Raw genomic sequence first — 12,388 nt, 5'->3', positions numbered from 1 at the left:
TCAACATTGTATTCTCATATGTTGTGATCCAGCTTAGTCCAGTTTTTTTTTTTTTTTTTGCATCGGCCGCCTGGGATTATTTGATAGGTGTGAAACCATTTGTTCAAACTCAAAAACATCCTAGCTCAATTGGCAACGGCTTGTCATGTTAGGTGTGTTGGTTTTGAGTTCGATCCCACCGAAGAGCAGTTTTTTTGTGCCTTCTTTTATACAGAAGTTGGGCCGGCTGACTTGGGCCAGATAGACGTTTGACAAAAAAATTTGATGGGCCGTCTGAGTTAGACATAGCGACAGCAACGACGGACGACAAAATATGGATCGTTGACGGCGGACGAAATCATCGTAATGACGGACGGAACTACAGACGGTTCCCGGAATTAGTACCACCTTGTTTATATTACTATTTTATCAATACAAATCGTAAAAGCGTATTACGACATGAGAAGAAAGCGTATTGTGACGGTGAACCCGGAGACCGAATCCGTGCTTTATTATTAGGGAGAGACTAGTAAAAGTGCCCGTGCGTTGCAACGGGCGAATAACAAAAACTCACAAAAATTATAGTGGCCACCATAAAAAAATTCAAGTTAATCAGATTGTGCCAACTAATGTAAATCCTACTTAAGAATAACTCATGCAAGAAAGAGGAACCTGAGCTTAGAAAAAAAGAGGAACTTGTACACCATCCTGCCTTAATGGACGGTCCTTCTGGCGGTGATAGTGGCCACCGCTGTGCTTCTTTGTCCTCGTGGGCAGACGTGGGGAAGGAGCAGATCCTGAGATCAAGGAGGCCGTGGACGGGAGCAGCCGCTCAAGAAACAGAACCATCCAAAACATTTAATGTTAGTATAAAGGATGCTACAATTTTCAGAATGTTGGCACAGGCTATTGCTACATATACTAATATCAACACTTCAGTATAGCAATATAACTTATGTGGCCTTAGCAAAAGGGCAACCAGAGTGAAGCTGGAGTTAACATTTTTTTGGAATTTGTACAACTTAGAAATGGTTAGGTGTATTAGGAAGTAGATTTCCTAAATTATAACTTCATCTTAAGTAGAAATTCATTGAGTACTACTCTCAAACTATCTTCTCTATATAAGTGAAGTTTCACAACCTCTACTTTTTGGTTTATTTTTTCCTTTGTTGATGAAGGCACCCAGATGTTCATATATTCTTGTATGAACCAGCTTTCTATTGTCTTATGTAGTACAGCAAAAGGGCATGGAGTAAATAAAAACATGGTCCACAATCATCTACTGGAAAAATAAATCAAAAGGACAATGTTTGTGTACCCACTACCCACATGGGGATCAATGTTTTGTTTTAATGTTCGATGCACAGTCGTGATGACAATTGACCCTGAGAAATGATGTTGTAGTGTGTTCTGGATCAGGTTATCGGTTGCACTGTCCACCGAAGCAGTGGCTTTGTCCAGGACCAGTATCTTGGTGGGCCTAAGAATTGCCCTACCAACACAGAAGCTGACAGCCCATGCTCTAGTTCTGTCCATTCTCTACCACTTTGAGGGTAACTTTGAATTTCAGAAATTTCCAAAGAAGCAAGACTACCAAAATATGAACTGTATGGTACAATATAGAGCAGACCTGGTGAGTCAAGTTTTACCTCCTTTCTCCGAACTTTATCTTGTAGCTGACAGTAATCCAAGGCCTAAAATGTCGAATAATATTTTTCAGATAAGTTAAGATCATAGTTCGAGAAATGCACACAACCATATTGTGGAGACATATCAAACTAAAAAATAATTGCGAGCACTTTAAAAGTGGGCCCTCTGTTTCTGTTATTTTTTAATTCACCATGACCACTGAGTGCACACGCAGATGTAATCAACATAACAACATATGTATTTATCAACCTCTGAGATGGAAATCAGGAGCCATAATTGTGAACTCAGATGTTAATTGTGAACCATCTCTTAAGCTTGCCTGCTGAAGTAAGCCACTGTTTTCATGTTCCAAGAGGTCAAATTTTCATGCTGGTTCTAGTGATATTTTTCAGCCTGAAATTATTTGTTAACATATAGATATAAAATCATACTGATTGTAAGGGAGCTAAATATCTCAACCCCTTTTTACCGGAAATGATATGGATATCATACTTGTGTATTCAGTGATGGCGTAGTGTTCCTGTTTTACTCTTTGAACTATATGTGCAAGGACAAAGCGAGAGCCATGGGGAAAAACAAAAAAGGATCAATGTAGTGAGTTTGAGTGGTACATGCAACAGTATGGAACATCAAATTCATTACGCTGATACAACCACAAAGTACAGAACTTGCATATACTAACTTATTAAGCTCTGGAGTGTCATCACAAATGTGTTGAAGCAATCTGTATAAAAAGTTCCTTACCTATGGAGGAGCATGTCTGGTTGTGGTGGTAGTCGGACTTGGGGCCAAAGGAGATGAGGTCACGGCCCTTATCGACGACGACATCTACCTCGCCAACTCCCAGCTAGCCACTGTCAAGGCCCACTGCAACATCGAGCTCCCAACAACGCTAACTTTTCCATATGAAAGAAGCAAATATTATTTAACAACAATAAATTCTGTTCTCAAATTCAACATCCTTCAGAGCACCGGGGTCTCTAGCTCTCTGCCAATCCGAAGTTCCAAACGGTCCAATGCGAAAACCTCAGAAAGTCACCACAAGCTTATTTCCTGATCTTTCGATTCAAAAGAACTCCGAAGAATTTCAGGTATCATCGACCTGAGAATGGAAGACAAGGCTTGGAAATGTCACTGCTAATCAATGGCAGAATTAGTTTGAGAAATATATATATAAAGAACAGAGGTTCTGGAAATATTTTATAAACTGCCATCGTCTAGGATTCTGATCTAAAAAAATAGAACACATAAGGTTTCTAGTATTTTTTTTCTACTATTAAGGACTTGTAGCCTCCTGACTCCTGTCATGAAGTGGCTTGCTTGGAGCTGATGCAGGAACTTAACACATTTGATGTGCTTAACATTCAAAGGACTGATGTGCTTGATGGCGATTTGAACTACATGTCTTTTTATGTTATCCATCATCGCAACCACATATGAAAATTACTAAATTAGTATAAAATCACCCCTTTGATGTGAAAAGAATCTAAACAGATGATTGGCAATAGTATTGCACATAGCTAAATTATTTGGCAATAGTACTGCACATAGCAATAACAAGCATCATCTGCATACTAATTGGTCCTGCTAGGTCAAAATTACCTGGATGCAACAACCTTCAAAGAATCATCCGTTGATATTGCCGATCGCCCTTGAATTTGAGAGAAAACTTATGCTTAGTTAACACCCAGAAAGGTAGTTAAAAACAACTATGTAACAAGCAAGCACATCATTTAACTGTACATAAGCATGTAAACATATTTTCAAGAAAAACATTGGTGGTGCTGAGCACAATTAATCCAGCCGCTAATACTGTATCCAATATGCCTCAATTTCTAGGATCTCCAGATAGATGAACGAACGAAGTAATACAACTTTTCCGTTTCCAAACAGATGGATGGGAAAAGTATGGCTCACCAGGATGACGAGAATAGCACAGACGCCGCTGCCCCGCCAAGTCTAGGTGAGCAGGTCGCACGCCAAGTTCCTGAAGGATGACCCCGCGGCCGCTACGCTGTGCAGGACGCTTCCTTGACGCGTCGCAGCAGTGGATCTCCACTGACGTCGGGTGAGCAGATGCAGTCCATGAAGTTGCGGAATACCCCAGGGAGGGCGTCCTTGCCATAGACCTCGACCGCGCAGACTTCAAAAAAAGGAAGCATGGACCTGCACAAATCTTTACGACATCAATGACATCGTCCTTAAGTCAACTCACAACAACCATAATGAAACCTTTATGATCATACTCAGTTTCAAATTGAACATAATAATATCCATGAACAAAGCTTTTTTCTAACACACAGATTATAGTAGTGCCTCACAAAAGATTTGTACAAATACAAGGGTCGCCTATCTTTGATTAATTTGTTTTGCCAGTTGATATACTTTCTCTGGTCCATGGAGTTGAACATTACTTTGATTGATATACTTTCGCTGATCCATCACATACATATAATTTGTTTCAACTTCTAGTGATCTTGCAAGCTAAAACATCTGCAACTATAAAGAACCAGCTCCAGTTTACTTGCAAAAACAGATTAATGAACAGCATAGCATGAGTGTTCGAGTATTTTTCTGCTTGTACATTAACAAGGCATCATCTGCATACTAATTGGTCCTTCTAGGTCCAAATTACCTAGATGCAACAGCCTTCAAAGTATCATCCATTGATATTGCCGATCGCCCCTGAATTTGAGGGAAATCACACCCAGAAAGGTAGCTAAAAAAAACTATGTAACAAGCAAGCACATCATTTAACTGTACAGAAGCATGTAAAACACATTTTCAAGAAAAACATTGGTGGTATTGAGCACAGTTAATCCAGCCGCTAATACTTCATCCAACATGCCCCAATTTCTAGGACCTTCAGATAGGTGAACGAACAAAGTAATAAAGCTTTTCCGTTTCCAAACGGACGGATCGGAAAAGGAAAGTATGGCTCACCAGGAAGACAAGGATAGCACAGACAACGTTGCCCTGCCTAGGTCCAGGTGCCGAGTTCCTGAAGGACAATCCTGCGGCCGTTGCGCTGTGTTGCAGGACGCTTCCTTGAGGTGTTGCAGCAGCGGATCTCCACTGGCGTTGGGTGAGCAGACGCAGTCCACGAAGTTGCGGAACACCCCAGGGAGGGTATCCTTGCTAGAGACCTCGACCACAATGGAAAAAGGAAGTATGGACCTGCACAAATCTTTACGGGGCAACAATGGCATAGTCCTTCAGTCACAAGTCACAATAACCATAATGAAACCATTCTGATCATACTCAGTTTTAAATTGGGCATAATAATATACATGAACAAAGCTTATTTCTAACACACAGATTATGGTTGTGCCTCGCAGAAGTTTGTTTCTAAAAAAAATCCCTCAAAAGCTATTTTGACAATGCCAGGCCTACTTTTGACAACAATTGGTAGGGGGCTAAAAAATTGATGCCAAACATAATATACCGAGATGTTTCAGCGAGAAGGAACTCACCGTCCTGTGACGAACAGTGCAGAAGCAATCTCACCGAAGTTCTGGAAGAACTCAAAAATTCGATGCGATGGAGGATTTTCGCGAGGAGCTGCTCTTGGGTTCCCTTTGTTGGTGCAGTGCTCTAATGGCTGGAATTGATGAGAGACGGCCCCAAGTCGAGGATTGGACGATGGCGGGGCTCCGACTCTGGCGATTGGAACGTCGTGGTAGACACCAGAGGCGAACCAAAGGATAGCGATGGGGAACCCTAGGCGTCGTGCTTGAACGATTCACCAGGGTAGACGGCCTGGAACCTGCGGCGGCAATCCTCTATGTTGTAGTCGAATTTGTCCCCATCCACCTCCACCGCCGCTGCCGCCGCCGCTACCTCCACCTCCACCTCCACCTCCTTCCCCTTCTCTGTATGCCGCCGGCTCATCCGGCCTACGGCTTGCCGCCAGAGCCATGGATTTGAGCACCCATAGAAACGATGGCATGGGGGGCGCGTGAAGGGGAAGGGTGCGGCTGCGAGAGGCCCTGGGCCCCGGCGAGAATCTTGGGCAGCGCGGCCATTGGGGAGCGGTGGCGCAGCAGGGGAGGTCGAATCGGGGGCTCCCGTTGCGAGCAAGCGGCAGAGGAAGGGAGCAGAGAATCTGGCCGGAGGGGAGGGATGCGCGGACCGTGGGGAGCTCGGGGGCGCGCTGCGCGGCGCCGGAGGTCGCCGGAAGCGGCCGGCGTGGGTGGTGGCGGCGGCGGCAATGACTTAGTGGGACTTCGCGAGAGGCAGAGGAGGCGAGCCCGTGTCGTGTTCTTTTTTTCTTTACAAATCAGCTCGGACCGCGGGTTGAATAGTCCAAACGACAGGGTGTTTTATGAAAAAATGAACCGTTTTTTTTTCAAATTTACTTAACAAGGGACGGCGGGTTCAATTCATAAAATCAGAGGGGCCCTTGTTTAAAAACGCCGCGACGGTGAACCCGGAGACCCAATCCATGCTTTATTATTAGGGAGAGATTAGGGAAAGATGTTTCCTACAAGCAGTGGTAGTTACCACCACTTGTGTTTTGTATGTTGTATGTAGTATCTGTCGAAACCGAGAGTATGTACGTGTAGTATGTAGTATATAACAATGATTAGGTAGTGTGTATACAAATTTTTAGGTAGTATGTACCATTTTTTAAGTATGCTCTTTTTTACGTACAAATATGTATGTATTTCACAAATATAACAAAAACTATGGGCTCATATGCAATTTTTTCATGTAACTTGCTTTGAAATATCTTAGATATAGTATATGAACATATTTAAAATTATAAAATAGTATATATAGTTTATAATTCCTAAGAAGTGCTGTAAAATATTTTTATTACTCATATTATCAAGAAACTCTAATATTTTCTTTGCAATATGTTCTTGTAGATATATCTTTCCTTCTCCTATTTCATGACCAAGGAAACTTATTTTTTCTTTGCAAATTTCCATCTTCTTTCTAGATAGTATGAGCCCATTTTGTTCTACCTTTCGAAAGAACACTTCAAGATGGGCTATATGCTCTGTGTATGATTTTGGGAATACTAACAAATCATCTACGTAAACCAATATGAATGCTTGATTCTCATTAAATATATTTTGCATCTTTTTTTGAAATAGTGCAGGTGCATTCTTTAGACCTAATGGCATTACTAGCCATTCATAATGGCCTTGTGGACAAGTAAATGCTATCCAGGGAATAGATTCTTCAACCATTTTTACTTGCCCAAATCCTGCCTTTAAGTCGAATTTAAAGAAATATTTACTTCCTTGTATTCTGTTAATCCATTCCTGCTTATTCTATTAATCCATTCCTGCTTATTCGGTATGTTGTAAGCATCAAATAAAACTCAACACATTCAATACATAATACTAGTAATCAAATAACCAATTACCAACTATCATATCCAGAGGAGAATTATCAGATACATCCCATAGGAAACACAACCACTAGATCATTAGCTCGATAGCTGGAGCATAGCATAGTAGGGCCATAGATCAAAGGCCATGCGCCAGAGCAAACATACGAGAAAGGAGAGACCGGAAGATAAATTTACCACATTGTCTAAATTCCGACGACGCTTGCTTCTAGATGGTCCGTCATTACTCCATCTTCGCAGATTGACATCAAAACAGATGATTATGAAAACACAAGAATGTTAACAATTGTTCGACTCGTAGGAATAGAAAAAATGTAGGAATCCTAAAATACATGGTCAAGTTGAGGTTAAACCATATGTAAAGGTAAGATGGAGTTGACATTATGTTACTTATGGCCTTTGTCTCATTCTTTGTGGATGAGAATGTAAAGCACATATGTTGCGGTTGATTGTCAATTTTTTTATTATGAAACCCAATCCAATGGAATCATCCATATAATTTTTCTATGGTCCATTCATTTGAATCAAACAGATGAATTGTCACCATGGAAAATTTCTTATTCCTATGATTTTCCTTTTATTTTCCTGCGAATCATACATGTCAATATGGTACAAACTAGTATAGATAATGAACAAAATTACCTTAGCCTTCTTAGTGTGTTAGGATCCATGTAGAAGAATGAAAATCACATAGATTTCATGGAGCCGTTTGCTTCAAATAAAGAAATTAAATAAGGAAATGAACAGAATTTACAGGGTTGATAAATGATCTGAATAGAAAGGAATGCACAATTATAGAATCAATAAATATTATGGCATCCTATGTAGAAACGCTCTCGCGAGGGAAGAAAGAGAAGAAATGAAGTGTCCTCAAGTACCAGAAAACAAGAGGAGCTGAGTGGAGAATATGCAAGGGGAGAATAGAGGGAAACAAGGGGCCGGTTGTAGGTAGAGTGGTTTAGGAATTAGAATTTGGGGTCAGGGTATTAAAGACAACAAAATTAAGAACAACTGCCTCCTCAGCAATGGCTGCATAGGCTTGCATTGGAGGAGGGTTTGTCGATTCAGTTATTGCGTAACAAGTATCTTCACTCCAAAGCTTCGTCTCAAGTTACGATTCAGCTGAATTACTCGCTCTTCTGAAAGGGGTTCATGAGGATAAAGTGTGTGTTCTTCAGTAGAGACGTTTTTCAAGTTGGAGATGGTCGTACCACACGTTTTGGGAGGATAGTTGGCTTAAATTTACACCTTTGGCTTTCATATAAACATTGACGGATTTCGTTTTGGGAGGATACTTGGCTTTCAGTTTTGATGCCCATGTATGATGACCGGCCATTTGAACAAGCAGTTTCCTAACGCCCATCTCTTACCTCGCAGAGCTCACATGGCACCTTCAAACTAACAACACACATCATTATTACTGCATTTATTCAGAATTTCAGATACAAATACATCAGGGTAGCCACACACGGCAACCAAAACACTCAGACATCAACACATGCAGCGAGCAGCGAGATGCCACTGGCTGGACTCTCTCATCTCAATCGATCATAGACGTCGATTACTCGATTTAGCAGGATGGCACGGGCACCTTGCAGGCGGCCAGGACCTTCTTGCCGTTGGGGGAGTTGACGTACTGCTTGAGGTTGGGGTCGCGGGCGTACTGGCACATGCACGGCCTCTGCGCCTTCATCCTGCTGCAGCACACCGCCGTGGGCGCCGCGTTCCCCACGATGGCGCCCGCACACGGGCTGAGCTGCAGCGCGTCGCACGTCGCCGCCTCGGCGCCCGCCGGCGCCATCATCAGCACCACCGCCCAGAAGGCCAGGAGCGCCACCAGCAGCTGGGTCAGGTACTTCATGGCGTCTCTGAAACTCTGACGATGAAATGTAGATCGACTGGTAATGAGTAGTGAGCTAGTGGCTTGTGCGAAGATGGCTTTGGATGGTGTGCGTGTTTGGGGGTGAGATCAGTGGTATTTATAGGCTTTCGAATTTCGATCAAGAGAGTTCAGGCCACGGCTGGTGCAGTAAAGTGTGCCACGACGTGCCTTTTCCTCAGCTGCACATCACATTGCGTTCATGGAAGACATGATGATGATGGAGCAGAAATTAATGGTCCACGCACTACGAAAAAAAGGAGACCTGAAAGTGCAGAGGATTGGCAAGTTTAGTCGGCGCACGCACTGAAAGCAACTCAATTACTAGCACAACAAGGCCACGCGCACTAGCTCTGAAACTACAAGTGTCACAACCCAGAGAAAAAGCAGGTTTGGTGGACTGCGTGCCCATGATAAGGTTTGTTAAACAGGGGAAAGGTCGAGCGTAACTAGTTTTTTTTAAAATCTACAAAGCCAAGTAAACCTAAAACATTTCGTAAAGAGTTGAATGTAGAGTTAAAAGGTATTCAGGTTTTGAGTGGAGTGGTACACCTGTATGTCTAGTTCAGTATCCATCTTCAGAGCATTTGGTCAGACCTTTCCCACCAGCAAATAGGCGTGTTCATATGTGATAAACTGATAATAGAGAGGAATGGTAAAGGGCGACATAGATGAATTGCTCCATTCCATTTAGCCGACGACATTGCCATTCTATGGAATATTTGGAAAAGAAGAAATGCCAAGGTCTTCCAGAATGATACTCAACCCATACATCTTATCGCTCGTAAGGCGGCTGATGACATTGTGCTCTGGACTAACAGATGCTCAAACGTTGGAGCCAGGAACTTTTGAGAGATTGGAGCTCTATTTTGTTCCACTTGTCCGGGAGATTGTAATTTTCTTGCCTTTTTTTTCTGCTCTCCCTAAACCCCTGCTCTCTCAGTTGTATGATGTAAATGTGTTTTTGATATATCAACACTTAGAAAAAGGACCTAATGTGAGACAAATTAGTGCCGGTTCGATTTTGGCCCGGTACTAATGGTGTCATTAGTGCCAGTTCGAACGGCTATGCATTAATGCCGGTTCGTTTTGAACCTTTAGTACCGGTTCGTGCCACGAACCGGTACTAAAGGGGTTTGACCTATAGTACCGGTTCGTGGCACAAACCGGTACTAAAGGGCAATTTTCAATCTCTACCCCCCCCCCCCTATCGTCATTTCAGTTTTGAAAAATACAAAAGAAAATGATAAAAAATTCAAAAAATAAAATTCTTCGAGATGTAGTTATATTACTACATCTACTAGTTAGGAAAATTAAAAAACTTAAATTTGGACATGTTTTGCAAAAAGTGTAGGGAAAATGTAAAACGACTATAACTTTTGCATACAATGTCGGAAAAAAACATATAATATATCAAAAAATTCAGCACGAAAATTCGCATCCGATTTTGACCGCCTACGGCTTGTTTGCAATTTTTTAGAATCCTCAAATTCCAAAAGGAGAAAAAGATATGCTCAAATTTAAGTTTTTTTTAAAATTTTTGGTTAAATCTAGTCAAACTATGGTCAAACTACTTATTCAAGAAGTATTAATGTTACTACATACTTATTCAAGAATATTAGTGTTACTAAATAATTATTTCAATTTTTTGAATTTTGGTCAAATATGGTCAAACTATGGTCAAACTGTGGTCAAACTATGGTCAAACTTATTTAAGAAATATTAGTGTTACTAAATAATTACTGTTTTTTAAATGTGTGACCTAATGCTCAAGCTAAACTGCTGAGAGTTAATAGGATTTACAGCTTACATTTGTCAGGAAAACAACAAGTGCAGACTTGGAAAGTAAGGGGAATAGAACTCCAAAGTTAAGCGTGCTCAGGCTGGAGGAGTGAGAGGATGGGTGACTGGTCGGGAAGTTAGACGATTTGGAATGAGTGATCCACACTTGAGTAGTTAAGAGGGACAATTAGAGACTAAATCATCAAATAATTCAAAAAATTGAAAATAAAAAATTCAAATTTTTTTCAAAATTTTCAAAAAAAATACCTTTAGTATCAGTTGATAACATCAACCGGTCTTAAAGGTCCCCCATACCACGGTGCGAGCTCACGCCACGTGGTGGGTCTTTAGTGGCAGTTCGTGCCGAACCGGTACTAAAGGAGGAGGGGGGGGGAGTGCTTTAGTCTCCACTCTTTAGTGCCGGTTGCAGAACCGGTATTAAAGGCCCTTATGAACCGGTATTAAAGCTCCGTTTTCTACTAGTGCAATGAAATGGTTCAGGCCGGCGTAAGCCCGCCATAACACCATCAAAAAGAAAATCTAGCCGACGACCTTTCGGTTAGTGACAATGGCACTTCCTCGGTTCCGATTATTTAGCTACCCACGCATGACATTGAGGGACACCCTTAAGCCATGCAATTTTTTGGCAGGTGCACCTGTTCTCAAACCGTCCATAGTGGAAAATTTTCAAAGTGGAGGCAAAACATTTGCCTCAGTCTAGAGTGTTACAATGACAATAACCTTATTTTTAGACACACAATGACAATAACCGAAATAAACCATGGCACGAAAACAAAAGCCTGATCTCTTGCCCAAAACAGCCCTCACTTGTACATGAACGGGGTCATCACTGGCGGAACATCCTTAGCGGGCCGGTAGACAGACCGCAGGTCATGGGCCCGGCTTTGGGGAGATGTGGTCTCTTCAAAAGCCAGAGTCTTCGCCTGGAGATTATCCAAGACTTCGATCCCGACAGGTGTTGTGCGCCATCATCAAAGCATGGCTGATTCCGCGGAGTGCTCGATATGTCACGCGACAAACGATACTTGGCGCCATTCCCTTTTCGACTGCTGCATGGCTCGGTGCGTTTGGGCACTTGCCGATGAGGATCTTACAGAGACTATCACATCCAATAGATCGGAGGACGCTAAGCTATGGATGCTATGGTTGGTTGATACTCTTCTCTCGGCGGAATTAGCACGTGTGCTAGTAACGATGTGGGCAATTTGGTGGGCGAGACGCCGAGTTATCCACGATAACTAGTTCCAAAGCCCATTGAGCACTCATGTCTTTATCAACAAATTTTTGGCCGATCTCGAGCTGATCCCCGAGAAGAAGACACAATCGAAGGACCTACTTGCAAAATCCAGGGACCTGCATGTCAACTCCAGGGACCTGCATGCGAATACAAGGAGCGCAAATGAGCAGGCGCAACCAAGCTTGTGGCTTCCGCGCGTCAGTCATGATGTCAAGATGAATGTCGATGGTGGTTTCTCAAAGACCGGCGACCGTGCAGCTTCAGCGGTGATTTGCAGAGATAATAGGGGCACTTTTCTCAGTGCATCTGCCGTTATACACGAGGGCCTCCTGGATCCAACAGTTCTTGAAGCACAAGCATGTAGTGAGGCCCTTTCGCTCGCTATGGACATGCAAGTTCAGTCTATTTGTGTCGCTTCAGACTCTCTGGAAGTGGTGACCAACATAGAAGCTGAAGTTCCATGCCGGTATTTTGCTAT

General features: G+C 42.4%; 1 protein-coding gene across 1 annotated transcript; it reads right to left on the bottom strand.

The window, feature by feature from the left end:
- Positions 1-8,383: 8,383 nt before the first annotated feature.
- Positions 8,384-8,969, bottom strand: LOC119310971 (non-specific lipid-transfer protein 2-like). Its single transcript, XM_037586600.1, has one exon. It carries the CDS (start codon positions 8,850-8,852, stop codon positions 8,562-8,564), a length of 291 nt encoding a protein of 96 aa, XP_037442497.1. The 5' UTR covers positions 8,853-8,969; the 3' UTR covers positions 8,384-8,561.
- Between the last annotated feature and the right edge of the window lie 3,419 nt (positions 8,970-12,388).

The sequence above is a fragment of the Triticum dicoccoides genome, chromosome 1B (assembly GCF_002162155.2).
Source record: "Triticum dicoccoides isolate Atlit2015 ecotype Zavitan chromosome 1B, WEW_v2.0, whole genome shotgun sequence".
NCBI lineage: Eukaryota > Viridiplantae > Streptophyta > Magnoliopsida > Poales > Poaceae > Triticum > Triticum dicoccoides.
This window is presented reverse-complemented; position numbering and strand designations above follow the sequence as displayed.